Genomic DNA, 18,104 nt, shown 5'->3' with positions numbered 1-18,104 from the left:
AAGACTCCATATGAGATACTCACCGGTAACAAGCCCAACCTCAAGTACTTCCGAGTGTTCGGGTGTAAGTGCTTCATTCTCAAGAAAGGTGTCCGTTTGTCTAAATTTGAGGCTAGAGCGTATGAGGGCATATTTGTTGGTTATGCTACAAACACTCATGCTTACCGTGTTCTCAATAAGTCCACGGGACTTATTGAGGAAACATGTAACGTGGAGTTTGATGAGAATAACGGCTCCCAAGTGGAGAAAAGTGGTACTTGTGATGTAGGTGATGAAATTCCTCCCCAAGCCATAAGAAGAACGGGTATTGGTCATATCCTACCCATTGAGGAACCCCTTGTGGCCGAAGGAGAAGGACAATGTTCTACTCAAGTGGAACCTTCACCAACCCAAGACCCACACGCTTCCGAAGAACAAAGTGAGGGCCCTCAACCTCAAGAACAAGACCAAGGGCAAGATCAATCTCAAGATGGTGTTGTAACATCAAGTGATGCCCAAGGTCAAGCTCCCTCCACCGAGGAAGTTCAAGATCAAGTCCCACATGATCAAGAACAAGCTCAAGATGACGCTCAAGATGATCAAGTGATCACTCCTCGTCTCACCCCCGAGGAGGAATTGGAGCGTCGTGCCGCCAAGGTTGCTTCCAAGCTCTCCACCAAGGATCATCTCATGACTAATGTGCTTGGAAGCTTAAGAAAGGGGGTAAGCACTCGTAGACAATTAGCAAACTATTGTGAACATCACGCGTTTGTCTCTCGAACCCCACAAGGTCTATGAGGCGCTCGAAGATCCGGATTGGCTCAATGCCATGCATGAAGAACTCAACAACTTCGAGCGCAACAAAGTGTGGAGATTGGTGCCAAGACCGACGGGGAACCACAATGTCATTGGAACCAAGTGGATATTTAAGAACAAGCAAGATGCCCATGGGATTATCATTCGCAACAAGGCTCGTTTGGTAGCACAAGGCTACTCCCAAGTCGAGGGTATCGACTACGGTGAAACCTTTGCTCCCGTTGCTCGTCTTGAATCCATTCGCATGTTGATTGCATATGCTTCTCATCATAACTTTAAGTTACAACAAATGGATGTGAAGAGTGCTTTTCTTAATGCTCCTATTAATGAATTGGTTTATGTCAAGAAACCCCCGGGTTCGAGGATCCCTACTTTTCCGATCATGTGTATCAACTCGATAAGGCACTCTATGGCCTTAAACAAGCCCCACGTGCGTGGTATGACCACCTTACCGAGTTGTTACAAGACCGTGGTTTTGAAGTTGGGCTAATCGACCCCACTAAGAAGGTCAAAGGGGAGTTGTTTGTGTGCCAATTATATGTTGATGATATTCTCTTTGGTTCCCCTAACAAAGCTTTCAATGAGGAATTTGCCACTCTCATGACCTCAAAGTCCGAGATGTCTTCCATGGGAGAGTTGAAGTTCTTTCTCGGGTTCGAAGTGAAGCAAAGGAGAGAAGGAACTTTCATCAACCAAGCCAAATACACTCAAGACATGCTTAAGATATTCAAGCTAAGTGTTGTCAAGCCGGCGTCAACTCCCATGCCCACCAAGTGCCAACTTGACATTGATCCCAATGGTAAAGCGGTGGATCAAAAGGTGTATCGCTCCATGATTGGCTCCTTGCTTTACCTTTGTGCATCTAGACCGGATATCATGTTGAGTGTGGGAATTTGTGCACGGTTTCAAGCCGCACCTAAGGAAAGTCACTATGTGGCGGTCAAACAAATCTTTCGATATTTGTCTCATACCCCAAACTTTGGCTTGTGGTACCCAAGAGGAGCAAATTTCAAGCTTGTAGGTTATTCGGACTCGGATTGGGCGGGAGACAAAGTGGATAGGAAGTCCACTTCCGGAGGGTGCCAGTTTCTTGGTTGCTCTTTGGTAAGTTGGTCTTCCAAGAAGCAAAGTTGTGTGTCTCTCTCGTCCACAGAAGCGGAGTATGTGGCTGCCGGTAGTTGTTGTGCACAACTTTTATGGATGAGGCAAACTTTAAAGGATTACGGTGTCACTTGTGACAAAGTGCCTCTTTGGTGTGACAATGAAAGTGCCATCAAGATTTCCCTCAACCCGGTGCAACACTTCAAGACAAAGCATATTGAGATTAGGTATCACTTCATCCGGGTCACATTAGGCGAGGGGAGATCGAGCTCAACTATGTCAACACTCATGATAACCTTGCAGATATCTTCACGAAGCCTTTGGATGAAGCAAGATTTCACGAGTTAAGGCATGAGCTAAATATCATTGATTCGAGCATTGTGACTTGAACCCCTGCACACCCCACCTCACTCAACGTGTTGTCTAGTTTAGGTGTAGGCATGGACATAGGGAGAGTGTTGTTCTCTCAATGAACTTTCCCTCCCCTCATAATGCATAAACTAACCAAACTCTTTCACATTAGCCATTTCTTTATGGCACTTGTGCTTCAAAGATGAGTGTTGGTCATGGGCCCAAGGTTAAAATCTTCGCGGCCCCATACCTCTAAACTCAAACATAGGTGGCCTCGGCCACCGCCCTCTCTTAGAGAGGTGTGTGTTTCTTGTTCTCTTTGTCATTTTTGTGTGTGTGTTTTGTTCCCGTTTTCTTTTCGTTCTTTTTCGAGAGTTAAGCCCTTTTTTCCTAGTCCTCTTTGTGGCTAAGTGGTACTACCGCTGCGATTGCGGTACTACCGCTTATGAGGGTTAAGCGGTACTACCGCCCTCACCAGCGGTACTGTTGCTGAGGGGCGGGCGCTGGGGGTTATATCGGGGCGGGGGAGTTATTTTCTCCCCATACCCATTCGCCCCCACTCGCTCGTCTTCCTCGTCGTTCCAGCGATGCCTCGCCGCGGGAGGGCACCGGCTGGCCGCCGTTTTCCGGCCGATTCTCTCCATTGTCTCCGGTGGAGTCGTTCTCCATCTCGTCCTCCAGCCATGGATGCCGTTATTGCCTCCGTTCTCGGTTTCTCTTTGCCTAGATCTTGCATATAGTTCTTAGGGGCAATAGGCATTGTTTTCTAGTTTTTTGGCAATGAAGAGGCTTGTGGTGGATGGAGATTTCTTCTAGGCTCTTTGGATTGATGTTTGGTAGGATAAATTTTTGAATTTGGCATCCTGGTAGTGCCGGATCTGACCACGGCAGTAGAAAACCGCCGTTCCCCATTCTGAGCGGTACTGCCGCGGGTAGATGGCGGTACTGCCGTCGGATGCCCAGTTCCAATATTTTCTACTTCACCTTGATCCTTTTTGTCTCGTTTGGTGGCTTATGCTCTCTTCTTTCGTGTGTTTCTTCTGGTCGTGTGTTTGGTTCCAGGTGATGATCATACTGAGCAGCAGTTCCACCGTGTCAACCCCAGGTGTGCAACGTCAAAGCGCTACCACACCTCAGAGCCAGCAGGTGGTTCCTCTAGTACTCAACCGCCACCAGCAGGCGCATCCTCAAGTGCTCCACCACCACCTCGGCGGTCGAAGAGATCCGCCAACAAGCCAAAGGGAAAGACTGTGAGTGAGATGTCTGCCAAGGAGTTTTGGGCAAAGCGTCGCCGCAACCCCTATGAGGAAGACCAAGATCCCACTTTGGTCAACCGCCCGTTCTGGAACCGCTTTCAGTTTGCCATCTATTTTGATGTGATCAAGGCCAAGAAGAATCTATATGTTGATGTACGCTCCATCGACATGGATGCTATGGAGAAGGACCCTGAGTACTTTGGCGAAGCCCTTCAGATGTGTTCTCAGCTAAACATTCTCAAGATCATGCAGTTCAACAAGGATTTTGATACAGATTTGGTGGCTCAATTCTTTGCTATTGTTCATCTTGGCACTGATGCCGACAGGACTCTGACTTGGATGACCAATGGAAAATTGTTTTCCGTCAAGTGGCAGGCCTTCATGGAGTTACTTGATGTGGAAGATCACGGGCTTGAGACTCCAGTCGGCTTCAGCCCTCACCGCAATGCTACATCCACTCACAAGCAAGCCCTTTAGCCCTACTGTACTGTGAAGGTTAACCTAGTGACTAAGAAGGAAACCTATGAGTTGTCTGCCTATCTGGACATTCTTCATCGTGTCTTCCGTGAGACTCTCTTCCCTCGCATCGGGAATCTGGATATGGTCCACTCCTATCTTGTGGACATGCTTCTTTTCTGCCAACATGAGAAGGAAGCAAACACTGGAGAGAGCCTAGACATTTCTCATGTGATGTGGTCTGAACTTCTCTCTGTCGTTTCTGAGCGCAAGAGCCCGATATATGGTCCATTCATCATGAGGCTCATTGAGAAGGCCTGGGCACGTGTCTATCCCAGAGTGATGTTGGAAACTGGAGACTTGGTTTCTCATGAGATCAAGCGTCTACGGAAGAAGGACAATTGGGGCACCCAGTGCCTAAACCCGGGGGCCCATCTACTGTTGCGCTGCCATGGAGACTGAGACTGAGGCTGAGGCTGATGCTGATGATGACGACTATGAGCCGTCTAGGACAGAGCCCTCTTGGGCAAAGAAACTCAAGCATAAGATGAGGAAGCTCTTCTGCATGGAGTCACACGGCCAGTACATACTCATGTGGCGGAGAAGAAGGCCAGGGGCGTCACAAGGAGCTCATGCATCAGTTGGGTGCAATCGTTGTTAGTGGTTCTGAGGGACAGATCGCTGAAGAGGAGGAATGGATTCACCAGCATTGCCCTTGGACCGATTCAGACGCCGAGCAGTTTCCGACCAACGACGAAGATGCAGACGATCACGCTGAGATGTGATGTTCGAGATCCTCAGCTAGCCATCACCTGGAGCCGTAGCGTCGCTCTTTGCCCTTTTGGTGCCTCGATACCAAAGGGGGAGAGAGTTTAGGGATTTGTGTTGTTGCCGTGTTGCGAGTGTGTCTTTGTGTTGTCTTGTGTTTTCTCGTGTGTTTTCTCGTTGTCTTTGCTTGGTTTGGTTTGGTGCCAGTGAGACCTAAGTTCTAGATATATGGTGTGAGACATATGCTACCCTATCGCTACCTTATTACTTATGTCTATTCAGTACTGTAGTATCTTATGAGTTGCATGCTTACCCTGTTTTATACCCTGCTCTCATATATCTTGTTCTTAGAATTGTTGGACTATAAAATATAGGGGGAGTGTTGATCCGAATGTGTGTGTCTTGCATTCCAAAGGCTCCACTAACTAGGTGCACACATTCAGGGGGAGCCCGACTATATTTTTTTAGTTCTAAGTATCCTGTCTTTTATATCTTCTCCTTGTGCAAATCCCTAGTTGTCATCAATCCACCAAAAAGGGGGAGATTGTTGAGGCATATCTCTCTCGATGTGGTTTTGGTGATTGATGACAACGTGTTTTTGGACTAATCGTGTGCTTTGAGCATTTCAGAGATTCATCCTTGGCACGAGATGATTACTTTCCCTCAGAGTGTCACTCAAGACGGTGTAGCTCTTTCGTTTCTTTCTCGGTGGACTAGTTGCGTAGATGGCACCGTACTATCAAGAGGGGGTCCGCTTTGGTATTGCTTGGGTGGAATCATCACGTACACATCCGCTTCTCACCCTCCAAGCCCTTCCGCTTCTATGGAGAGATCTTCTCTCTTCTTGTGGGTTTTGTCTGGGTCCCAGCGGTAGTACCGCTGAGGGGGCACAAGCGGCAGTACCGCTCCGCAGCGATAGTACCGCCGGTGCCTCCGCAGTAGTACTACCGCTGGCTTGCCAGGTCCCTACCGCGTCGATTCAAGGGGTCTTTTTTTGTGTCGGATTGTGCGGTACCTCACTGCGGCAGTAGTGCGGCAGTACCGCTCATTTGCGGCAGTCCCGCCCTTCCTCCGCGGCAGTACCGTCCGGTTCCCTCTTTCCCTTCGCCTTTCGTTCTGCGCGGCAGTACCGCCGAAGGGAGTGGTAGTACCGCTTAACCCAGCGGCAGTACCATTGTCTCCTGCGGTAGTACCGCCCTCTGCGGATCTGTTTAGTGAGGCAACGGTTGGATTGTTGCCCCCACTATAAAAAGGGGTCCCCTTCTTCCCCGTTGACTTACCTCTTCCCCCTCAAGCTCCATTAATGCTCCAAGCTCCATTTTTGCCCGATCTATCTCTCTAGCCAATCAAACTTGTTGATTTGCTCGGGAGTGGTTGAGAAGGCCCTGATCTACACTTCCACCAAGAGATTTTTGATTCCCCCATCTATCCCTAGCGGATCTTGTTACTCTTGGGTGTTTGAGCACCCTAGACGGTTGAGGTCACCACGGAGCCATAGTCCATTGTGGTGAAGCTTCGTGGTATTGTTGGGAGTCTTCGATTAAGTTGTGGAGATTGCCCCAACCTTGTTTGTAAAGGTCCAGTTGCCGCCTTCAAGGACACCAATAGTGGAATCACGGCATCTCGCATTGTGTGAGGGCGTGAGGAGAATACGGTGGCCCTAGTGGCTTCTTGGGGAGCATTGTGCCTCCACACCGCTCTAATGGAGACGTATTTCCCTTTAAAAGGAAGGAACTTCGGTAACACATCCTCGTCTTCACCGGATCCACTCTTGGTTATCTCTTACCTTTACTTGTGCAAGCTCATTAGTGTTACTTCTCTTGCTTGCTTGTTTGTTTGTTGTTGTTGCATCATATAGGTTGCTCACCTAGTTGCACATCTAGACAACCTACTTTGATGCAAAGTTTAATTTGGTAAAGAAAAGTTAAAAAAATTGTTAGTTGCCTATTCACCCCCCCCCCTCTAGTCAACTGTTTCGATCCTTTCACCCATGAGGCCCAATACTTCTTCCTCGTATTCCCATAACTCCCCGGTACTCCGAAAAATACCCGAATCACTCGGAACCTTTCCGATGTCCGAATATAGTCATCCAATATATCGATCTTTACGTCTCGGCCATTTCGAGACTCCTCGTCATGTCTCCGATCTCATCCGGGACTCCGAACTACCTTCGGTGCATCAAATCACATAAACTCATAATACTGATCGTCACCAAACGTTAAGCGTGCGGACCCTACGGGTTCGAGAACTATGTAGACATGACTGAGACACGTCTTCGTTCAATAACCAATAGCGAAACCTGGATGTTCATATTGGCTCCTACATATTCTACGAAGATCTTTATCGGTCAAACCGCATAACAATATACGTTGTTCCCTTTGTCATCGGTATGTTGCTTGCCCGAGATTTGATCGTCGGTATCTCAATACCTAGTTCAATCTCATTACCGGCAAGTATCTTTACTCGTTTCCGTAATGCATCATCCCGCAACTAAATCATTAGTTGCATTGCTTGCAAGGCTTATAGTGATGTGCATTACCGAGAGGGCCCAGAGATACCTCTTCGACAATCGGAGTGACAAATCCTAATCTTGATCTATGACAACTCAACAAGTACCATCGGAGACACCTGTACAGCACCTTTATAATCACCCAGTTACGTTGTGACGTTTGGTAGCACACAAAGTGTTTCTCCGGTAATCGGGAGTTGCATAATCCCATAGTCATAGGTACATGTACAAGTCATGAAGAAAGCAATAGCATTAAACTAAAACGATCAATTGCTAAGCTAACGGAATGGGTCAAGTCAATCACATCATTCTCCTAATGATGTGATCCGGTTGACCAAATGACAACTCATGTCTATGGTTAGGAAACATAACCATCTTTGATCAACGAGCTAGTCAAGTAGAGGCATACTAGTGACACTCTATTTGTCTATGTATCCACACATGTATTATGTTTCCGGTTAATACAATTCTAGCATGAATAATAAACATTTATCATGAAATAAGGAAATAAATAATAACTTTATTATTGCCTCTAGGGCATATTTCCTTCAGAAATTAAACAAGCTATTATGAGCTCTTATGCTAGTGGTGCTCCTGGCCCTGATGGCCTTTCCTTTTTATTCTACCAAACCTTCTGGGATCTGATTAAAAATGATTTTATGTGGATGGTTAGAGATTTCGAGAATGGTGCTTTAGACATGTATAAACTGAACTATGCCATTATTACCCTCATACCTAAAGTGCCTCTGGCTAGAGATATGAAAATTTTTAGGCCTATTAGTCTGAGTAAGTGTGCTGTCAATATTTTTTCTAAAGCTATGACCACTAGGGTTTCCCCTCTATGTGACAAACTTATTTCTCCCAATCAAACTGTCTTTATTAAAGGCAGATTTATTTTGGAATGTGTGGTTATGGCCCATGAGGTTATTCATGAGATACATAGGTATGGGTCTAGTGGCTTAATTCTTAAACTGGACTATGAGAAAGGTTATGATAGAGTGAGCTGGGATTTTCTGAAGGAAATGCTTCTTTCTAGAGGCTTTATTAAGAACATAGCTGGTTGGCTGGGGGGGATTTCTCTCCTATAGAGGCAAATTGATTCTGCTTACTACTTGTATTGCTAGTATCCCTGCCCACTTGATGTCTATTGTTAAATTTCCCAAATGGGTTATTGATATGATTACATCTCAAATGTCTCACTTTTTATGGGGGGGGTGGGTGATAACCATAAATATCATCTTGCTAGCTGGGGTCTGATCTCCAGGAAGAAAGAATTTGGTGGTTTGGGGGTTCCTAATCTTAGAGATTTCAACATGGCCCTTTTGGCTTCTTGGGGAAAAAGATTTTATGATGATATAGTTAGTGATTGGAAAAAGATTTTGGCCTACAAATATAATGTTAATAACCCCAACCTCTTCAGTACTAGAGCAACCTTGGGGTCCCCTTTCATGAAAAGCTTAGCCTGGGCACTTGCAGCAGCTAAAAACTTCTATAGATGGATCCCTGGTGATGGCAAGAATATTGCCTACTAGCATGATATTTGGATTGGGGACTGTTCTTTAAAAACTGCATTTTGGGACCTGTTTGATATATGGCAACAACAAGAAGCCACTCTTGCACAGGTCTGGGTGGGAGGTGAACTCCAACTCACTTTTAGGAGATGTGTAGATGGGGGGGCTTTGATCAGATGGGGCGACCTCATTAAAACAGAGCAGGTTGTGTTGTCTGATTCTCCAGACCAGCCTGTGTGGATGCTAGATTCTTCCAGCAAATATTCTGTCAAATCTTTCTACAAAATGATTAACTTTGAGGGATACCTTCTGAGATTAGAGATGATATTTGGAAAATTAAAATCCCTCCCAATATCCATGTTTTTCTGTGGTTGATATACTATAATAAGAGCTTGACCAGAGATAACCTAGCCAAGCGTAGACATGTAGAGGACAAGGCCTGTGTCTTTTGTGATGAACCAGAGACGATTCAACATCTCTTTTCTGACTGTATTGTTGCTAGACAAGTTTGGGAGCTGGTTGCTGAAAGTTTTAACATTACTGTACATGACTCCTTTGCTCTGCTCTCTTCTTTCTAGAAAAAGGAAAGGTTGTGAAGCCTTGAATACAACTACTGTTGCTACCTTGTGGAGCTTATGGCGTTTGCGAAATGATTTTGTTTTCTAGGGGCGAAGATGGCGAAGTATACGCTGTGCTTTGGATCTGTTAGGGGCAACGATCAGGCAATGGAAAATCCTATGTTCAAAGGTTCAGGGTGCTCTTCTTCTCCGATGCTTAAGGCTGCTGGACTACCGAAGAGGGGAATTGCTTAGGATCGCCTAGAGATAAAGAACTCTGGATTTCTTTGATCTATTTGTGAGCTGACATGTTTGTTTACCCTGGCTATGTATCCTTCCCTCGAACTGTTTAAAATCTGTTGTAATAGGGTAGTCAATAGAACCCTGGTTATTTCCTTCTGTGGCAGCTACTCTCCCTCCGGTTGTCGCCGAGTGCTGTTTAACAGTTTGTTGCTATGGTTTGACTTGGCTTTCAATAAAAAAAAGTTGGGGCGGGGAAACCGCTTTCAGTTCAAAAAAAAAACTCCCTCCGTCCGAAAATACTTGTCATCAAAATGAATGAAATGGGATGTATCTAGAACTAAAATACATCTATATACATCTTCTTTTATTCATTTTGATGACAAGTATTTCCGGACGAAGGAAGTATAAGTCTTTGATTCCAGCAAGTGACTACATACGGAACAAAATAAGTAAATCTACACTCTAAAATATGTCTACATACATCTGTATGTTCATTTGAAATGTCTAAAAAGACTTGTATTTAGGAACGGAGGGAGTACAATACTATCTCAGCTCTTATACAAAAAACTTACATTCAGGTATAACCGAGCAGTGCGATCAATTGCGTGTACAGGGCGTTTGGGTCTATACATACGCACCTTATACTCCAAGATAAAGTTCAGGTTGAGCTATACGTACGCACCTTATACTCCAAGATAAAGTTCAGGTTGAGTGCAATTCTCAGAAGGCTTGACTCCCTATCCCCTCTAAGCTCCGCAGGTCTACCACACTGATACCAAAAATCAAAGTTCGCTACAAGTTGATTCAAACATGGCCAGTTCAGTATGAACACGCAAGAGACATCTACTACTTCCGTTACTAAATACGAGTCTTTTTAGAGATTTCAGTATGATTCAAACATGGCCATATTCACTCATTTTGCTTCGTAGGTAGTCCGTATTTGAAATATCTATAAAAGACTTATATTTAGGAACGGAGGGAGTACCACATTGTATGACAAATAAATGTGCTATCTTCGTAACTGGAAGGTAAGAGGAATCAATCACATTAGATGAAGAACCTGGAACATAAAGATTAACAAGATTTGATAATGACATGAAGGTTCAATACACTATCGTAGAATATTCTTCAGGTTTCAGCCACTTGGACAAGCAACCACAAAGATTAAGCAGAAGGGGGTATAGCTTTCACTGTTCAAAATATAGATGACCTGACGTAATTTAAATTTGTTAGGTCGCTTCACGAGTCCAAGTTCAGTGTGGCATCTGCCCTGGCCTCGATATCGTTCTTGCTCCTGACAACGCATCTCTTCTTTGTCTCTTCGTCCAGGTACCCGAGATCTTCAGCCAGCGCAATATGTGCATACAGCAGCTCTTCGAGTTTGTCAGCAGGAACTGAACTCTTACCTTTCTCACATAGTATCTGATGGAGTTCTTCCTTGCCGTGGTTCTCAGAGCTGAAATGATCGTGAATTCTCATTGCTTCCTGAAATCCAGATATTGTTGGTAGGAACTTGACCACAAACACACTCTGATTGGCTGGTCTTCCCTGGGTTATCTTTGCCTTGTCACATGCAACACCAATATCTGGAGACACAAGGTGATGATATAAGAAACGTTGAATAGTTCAAACAGAAGAAACAAAGCATAACAGAGGGTTTCCTTTTCAGAACTACATAATGCTCTGAAAGCACATGATACATGGAATCTCAAGAAAGCACATGATAAAAAAAATGAATGGCCCAGGCTGGATACTTGGGGAACAAAAGAAATAACAAGTGGCAGACTAATAACATATATATTCTTCCAACTAACCTGCAAGTACACCTTCGATTTCTTCTATTGTCACAGTCTTTGCTTCGGCGACCTTTGCGTTGTTTGTGATAGAGCTGTTGTGTATCAGGACAACTGGAGGCCATACCATCAGATCTCTCTTCATGGCATTTACTTCCTCAGCGGGAACAGACTGATAGGCTTTAGAAGTGTCTGGAGCAACATGCCAATTCCACCCCATCAGAACACAGAGTGCCTTGTGAAAACCTAAATGCTTTGTTTTCAAACCCGGTTTGTGTGTATCGTAAGCATGTGACATCAAGGCATCAATGTCTGGAAACTTCCTTGCGACACTGTTGTAAGAAGAAGTGAACAAAAAGCAAATAAAAAAAGCATATCTTCATGTTAGACATTCAATATTCAATGACATCACAATTGAACAAATACAAGAAATTTGTTTTTATAACTAACAAGAAGAAACAATTTCAAAGGACATACAAATCCCATGGTATAATATAGGTTTGGACATTATATATTTCCTAGGAAATTTACTTAGGAACACCCAAAAAATAGGTTGAAGATACTAGAAAAACTCACATGAAACTATGCTACATTAACCCGCAAAGTAAACAAAATGCTCAACTGTTGCTTCATGTAAACACATCTAATGGAGGTCAAGTGAATAAATTTAGCCAAAATCAATATGCCACATTGCACATGAGAAAGCAAAACGCCATCTGGTTGGACAAGGTAGAAACTAATCAATTTGCAAGTAAGATAGCATTTGCATACTTACTAAAAAGTAGACAATCCTAAAACAAAGTCAAAAATCTAACCCATCCTAAGGGATAACTAAGTTCCAGGAAAAATATCCCTGTAAAATACTCCGTTAATCAAATTTCTGGTCTACAAGAAAAAAGAGCTTAATCTTATTACAAACATGTTTATATATACCTCCTCAATCAATAATGTCAAAGTGAGTTGCTAACAAAACTCAAAGATGCCAAGTACACACTATCCATACTGAAGAAAATAAATACTAGGAACTATGATGAAAATTGAAATGATAAAATAGAATTCAAGCCAAACTTACTCGCCAGGATAGGAAGAGGAAAATACAACACAATAGTTGATAGATAGACAATATTCCCCGCATATCTTATTTTAAGTTCTATAAGCGCAACTGTTGATTCAACCTACAGCCTCTAGCAGCACACTAAAGGTCATCTCCAAAGCAGACCCTCAAATCACATGCAATGCCGTCCCGCGTCAGTCCGCTTGTCCGTTTTCCCTCAAACCGGAAGAAAACTAGGGGGGGGGGGGGGGGGGGGGTGCGGGAGTTTGGACCGCCGCCACGTAGAACTCCGACACCCCCGGCCCACCCAAACACCGCCTGGACCCCGAGTCTCCATCCTTCCCTCTTTTCTCTGCATCCACTTCCTCCCTCGCCGCCGCCGCCACTCTACCACCCCAGCCGCCTGCCAAGCCTTCCCGGACCTCCAGCGCTACAACCGGTCGCCACGCCGCTTGTCCTGTGCCGCCGGTCCACACCTCTCGCACGTCTGCCGCGCAGGTACCATCCGCCCCACGGTGGTCACCACGCCTGGCAAGTGTTTGGTGAAATACCCTGCTAAATTTGTTCCTCCTCCTTTGAAGGAATGGATTCGGACATGGAGTACATGGACAAGCACTACGCTGAGTAATCCAACAAGGAGGATTATGCGGATGAAACAACGATGACGCAGGCAGTCCATGCATGAAGCATGCGGAAGAATATGTTCTCAATTTCAAGGGATGGAAGGGTCATCGAGTGCTGAATCAGAAGGTTTGATATGCTATTATTTTGAGTGCTCCGGACTTAGAAAAAAAAACAGAGACGGACGTTTAGGGGAAGGGTTGGATGGCCGGCTCCGACATCAATGCCCGCGGAATGGTCCGGATCCGTCCACAAACAAATACAATGTCCATTTTGGGGCCAGCGTTGGAGATGCCCTAATATAGCATGCATATGCGCGATACAACTACAGTGGATCCTATGCTACTACTGGTATGTGCCATACTTCAAAAACTCAGCCAGCTCTAACATCTTAAGTTGACAAACTTGCACATAATGGCCTTCAGCTTGCCTTGTAGAGGAACCACAACGGTTTTTACTTGATTGATGTAAACATCGCAAGCAATTTAACTTGCCAAATTTATGATCCTGGTCATCCAAAGAAAAGAGTAACAATTCATGATGCCGATCTGGATAATTCCAATCTCCAAGACATTAGCAACCAGAACTTCCAACCACGAACTAGCTCAAATGCATCAGGAACAGCACCACATTGTTACTCTTTCTGCCAACCATCCTGCCCCTAAACATCTGCAATGTACTATTACTCCAAAGAAGCTACATCATCATCCTTTGCATCAGATGGAACATCGATTCACATCATAGACCAATGCTGAAACTGATCAGAGCCTTTCATACAAACATTTTACTGCCTGAAGCCTATAAACAGAGCCAAGATGTTGTGGTGCACTGCGTCTCTGGACTGAAACATTAACTGACAATGTTTTGGCATAGTCTAGCACGCTGAACTCCATTCAATCCTAGCAGTGCATATACAGGAAACAACAAGGTTCGTCCTGAGGTTGGTGAGGGTGGGGCATAACCTTAGCAATTACTGCAATAAAGTTACTGACATAGTTCAGCATATTGTTAACCTATAAGAACTACGGGGCCAACGGTATCTACGACAAGGTATGCTAAAACACGACCAGGCAATAGAATTTTAGAGGATTCCTCCATTCCAGTTACCAAATCAGCATTAAGCGGCTGCTGAAATGACCAGAAAGCGCACTCTAACACAATGATAGGAGCAACTAATTAGGTGGTAGAGTGTTAGCACAGATGAAGGAACACAAACCTGCCACATACACGGCAAGATAAAGATCCTTTTGGTGCCTCACGGTATCTCTTCTGCATGGTCGGGCTCTCGTTTAATATCTTTGAGAACTTGAGGAAGGCCTGGTGAACCTGTTTACTGAATTCTTCTGAACCTTCTGGTGGATCTTTCTGCACAGAAAGATCCTCTTCATCAGGTGCATCCTCGTAGTCTGGTTCGGTGCGTTTCTGATTATCTTCTGACAGCTTTGTAAATTTGTTTGGCCGAACAGATTCATTTCTCTCTGATGTATATCCACCATGGAATTGAGGAAGACCAACTCTCGGTCTCTTTTTTGCACTTTTGGTCCATCCTCCCCCTCTTCCTCTTCCAAGCATGGCAGATCCCCCAATTTGTGGCTGGACTATAGGTCTGGACAGCCTCTGAGACATAGGCTTATATTTTGAGCGCCCATAAGCTAACCCGTTAGGATGAGGATGATTACCTTCTTCAGCATCAATCCATTCATCATTCATGTTGTCTGGCAAAGCAATTCTTGAGAAAACATTATGACTCGATGACATATCATATCTGGCGTCATATCCATCTTCATCGTCAACGATATCACAACTTCTTCTTGACAATTTCTCAGGGGATAGGTCATATGGGTCAATCTCATCATTGTAATGCTCTAGTCCAATTTCATCATTGTAATACTCTCGTCCTAGTGGGCCATCAGCTTGGTACATATCCATATCACGAGTACTATATGCAGCTCCCCGGGATCCTCTTCTATAAGCCACGGGAGAAACTTCCAGATGACTTGACTGACAGCCATTCTCCAATGAAGCAAACTCACGTTGTCGAACTGGTTGCCTTGCAAGTTCAAGAGGGTAAGTTTCAGGAGAGCGTGAGTAGCGTACATGAGCATTCCTTGGCTTGGGATAACCTGTGGGCGTATCTCTATGATAATTATGATATGTGTTGTATTCTGCATCCTCTCCCATCCTGCGGGATAGTCTCACTTGTGCATTACTCCTTTCATCCTTGAGGTCTGTCAAAGGTGATGAGACCAATGTGTGCCTGGGGCTAGACCTTGAATCCCGTGAGCAATTTCCACGGAAGTTCCCAAAAGCAAAATATGTGTCATTTTCTGGACCCCTTCTACCATATCCATCTGCATCATATTCCATGGATGCAGTTGTTGGTGGATACTTAGAGTGTGTTTGACTTGTGATGTCCAGTGATATCTTGTCATCGTGACCACTGAGGTGCTCTAGTGAACTTTCTGAGAACCTGTGAACCTGACCACTCCCATGTCCCAAGGAACCTGGTTTACTTATGTCATCCATGGCGTAGCAATTGCTTGGCTCATAACCTCCACCATGCACTCGGTATGGGCTGTCCTTGGCAAGTACAGATGGTGAAGAACCAGCATATCGCTTCAACTGCATAGATGGTGTGATGTCCGAACCATACACGCCCCTACTAGAGTAAAGCCTATCCAATTCTCGATCCCTGTCACTAAGCACATCTCTACTAGGGCCAAGCCTTTCAATTTCTCTGTTCCCAACATATGGGCCAGGCAAATGGTCAGGGTAGTGAAACCTGGTGTCATCCTGAGGCAACCGGGTACTTCCAGCGCCAAGGCTCTCCCCACCTTTCACCATTGAACTCCCTGTGAGGAATCCAGTCTCTCTAAGTGGCACCGAGGGGTACATTGTCCTAGGAGCCAATGAAATTGTAGGTGGTGGAGGCAGAGGCGACCTGCTGTCCAGGTACATTGAGCTAGTCCTTCCCAACCCCGTGGAACTAACTCTGAGTTTCATGGCATCTTCCCCATAAAACCCATGCCCATTGTTAATGCTCCGGTCACCAGGGCCTCCAAAGAAGTCACTTGCATTCTTGGCAGCACGCCCCTGGTCGTATGGATGTTCTGGGAGCATGTAGTCCGGTGGAGCATCATACCTCCCGCTAGTAACACAGTCGCCACGACTGTCAAAGTTCCTGTTCGGGCCACGCTCGCTGCGACCGACATAGCTTGCTCTTGAACCGCGGTCGCCGCGACCATCATGGCTTCCTCTCGGGCTGCAGCGATCGCGCTCCTGGTGAAAGGGTTCCCTCCCGTAGTCCCCTTGCCCGCGGCGGGGCAGGTTACGTTCGCCGTCGTCATCCCTCGAGCGCCTTCCGCGGTGGTCCAGAGAACGGCTGCGGCGCAAGCGGTGGTGCGGGGAGGGGCCGCGAGGACTGTGTCGAGGACGGTAGCCCGGGGAGGGGCTGCGGCTGCGAGGACTGCGGCGAAGGCGGTAGCCCGGGGAGGGGCTGCGACCAGCGCTGCAGTGGGGGCGGTTTTCGGGCCGGCGGTCCCGTATACCCATGTCGTCAGGGCGGCGATCGCGCATGCCCTTGACGTCGCAGCCACCTCCTGGCCGTTCGTCCCTTCGTCCGCGCCCTCCCACCCCTCCACCTCCTCGTCCGCCCCGGCGTCCCATGATGTCGACTCGAGTGCGGCCACCGTAGAGATGCGAAAGGGCTGAGCGGATTTCGACCGTGGAGGTGGATGAGAAAAGGCTGTTTAGATCTAGGATTCGACCCTCAGATGCAGATTGGAGATGATGGTGGTGGAGACGACGGAGTACGCGGTGGCGGCGGTTATGTTGATTTGTGCGGCGGAGACGGCGGGGGAAGTGCGGGAGGCAGCGGTGCCCGGTTGCGGTTAGGATGGCAATTTATGCCGCTGGTGCTGGGCCTCCGCAGTTTGGGCCTAATACTAGTAGGCAGTGCACGTCTCTGTTATCTGTTATCTGTTGTATTTGTTATCTGTTATCTGTATCTGTTATCTGTTAATGTATAAGGTAGAGAAATATTCGCCTAGGGCCACCGAATTTGTCGCGGGATTCACTTTGATCCCTGTCTTCCAAAATACTCTAAATCTATATCTATATCTATAGGGAAACGTTTATAATCTACCGTCTGATTTTTGACGAGACGTAAACCGCCCGCTGCGCCGTCCAATTAGCTGATCTGTTTGTTGTGTCAGTGCGTGGTAAAGCGTAGAAAGTATGTTGTGCGTCTTTGTATTTGACTGAACCGAGTTTGCTGGCTTGCTGCACTTAGCTGCATGGTGCTGCGGAGGGCTGCACTTCAACGGCGTTGCTACGAGCCAGCCAGCCACGATGCTACAAGGTTGCCGCTGCTATGCTGCGTCGGTGGCCCGCGATGCGAGGAAGACAAAGCACCGGTAGGCTGCAAGTCACGGCCTTTGCTGCATGCGCCAGTTGGTTGCTGCAACGGAGCGTCGCCGGGCCGCCGGAGCATCGTTGGGTGTCGGCACTGCACTAGAGTGTCACCGGGCCAGCGGAGCATCGTCGGATGTCGGCACTGCAATGGAGCATTGTCAGCACTACAATGGAGCGTTACCAGGCCACCCGAGTATCATCGGCGCTACAACGGAGCATCTTTGGGCCGCCAGAGCATCGCAGGTGCTGCAATGGAGCGTTGCCAGGCCACCGGAGCATCATCAGCGCTGCAACAGAGCATCGCCGGGCAGCCGAAGCATCATCGGCCCTGCAACGGAGCTCGCCGGGATGCCGACGCATCATCGGCGCAGTAATGGAGCATCACCGGGCCATCGGAGCATCGTCGACGATGCAACGGAGCATCGCCGGGCAGCTGAAGCATCGTAGGTCGGGCCGTTGGAGCATCGTCGGCGCTGCAATGGAGCATCACCGGCCACCAAAGCATCATCAGCGATGCAACAAAGCATTGCCGGACAGCCAAGCATTGTCGGTCCTGCAACGAAGCTTGTCGGGCTGCCGACGCTGTAATGGAGCGTCACCGGGCCATCGAAGCATCGTCGGCAATGCAACAGAGCATCTCCAAGCAGCCGGAGCATCGTTGGGCCGCCGAAGAATC

General features: G+C 46.7%; 1 protein-coding gene across 1 annotated transcript; it reads right to left on the bottom strand.

The window, feature by feature from the left end:
• Positions 1 to 10,554: 10,554 nt before the first annotated feature.
• LOC125508395 (uncharacterized) lies at positions 10,555 to 16,920 on the bottom strand. The gene is made up of 3 exons (XM_048673101.2): positions 14,232 to 16,920; positions 11,362 to 11,672; positions 10,555 to 11,133 (listed from the first exon to the last, which is right to left on the bottom strand). The coding sequence occupies exons 1-3, from the start codon at positions 16,679 to 16,681 to the stop codon at positions 10,787 to 10,789; spliced, it is 3,108 nt and encodes a 1,035-aa protein (XP_048529058.1). The 5' UTR covers positions 16,682 to 16,920; the 3' UTR covers positions 10,555 to 10,786.
• Between the last annotated feature and the right edge of the window lie 1,184 nt (positions 16,921 to 18,104).

Source organism: Triticum urartu, chromosome 5A (assembly GCF_056163025.1).
Source record: "Triticum urartu cultivar PI428250 chromosome 5A, HENAU_Tu73, whole genome shotgun sequence".
NCBI classification, from domain to species: domain Eukaryota; kingdom Viridiplantae; phylum Streptophyta; class Magnoliopsida; order Poales; family Poaceae; genus Triticum; species Triticum urartu.
This window is presented reverse-complemented; position numbering and strand designations above follow the sequence as displayed.

Excerpts from the sequence above, each read along its gene's own strand:
- LOC125508395 (XM_048673101.2), bottom strand. The coding sequence starts at position 16,681 with ATGGGACGCCGGGGCGGACGAGGAGGTGGAGGGGTGGGAGGGCGCGGA. Across the intron at positions 11,673-14,231 it reads TCTTGCCGTGTATGTGGCAG|TGTCGCAAGGAAGTTTCCAG; the intron begins GTTTGTGTTCCT and ends TTCTTACAACAG. Across the intron at positions 11,134-11,361 it reads AATCGAAGGTGTACTTGCAG|ATATTGGTGTTGCATGTGAC; the intron begins GTTAGTTGGAAG and ends TTGTGTCTCCAG.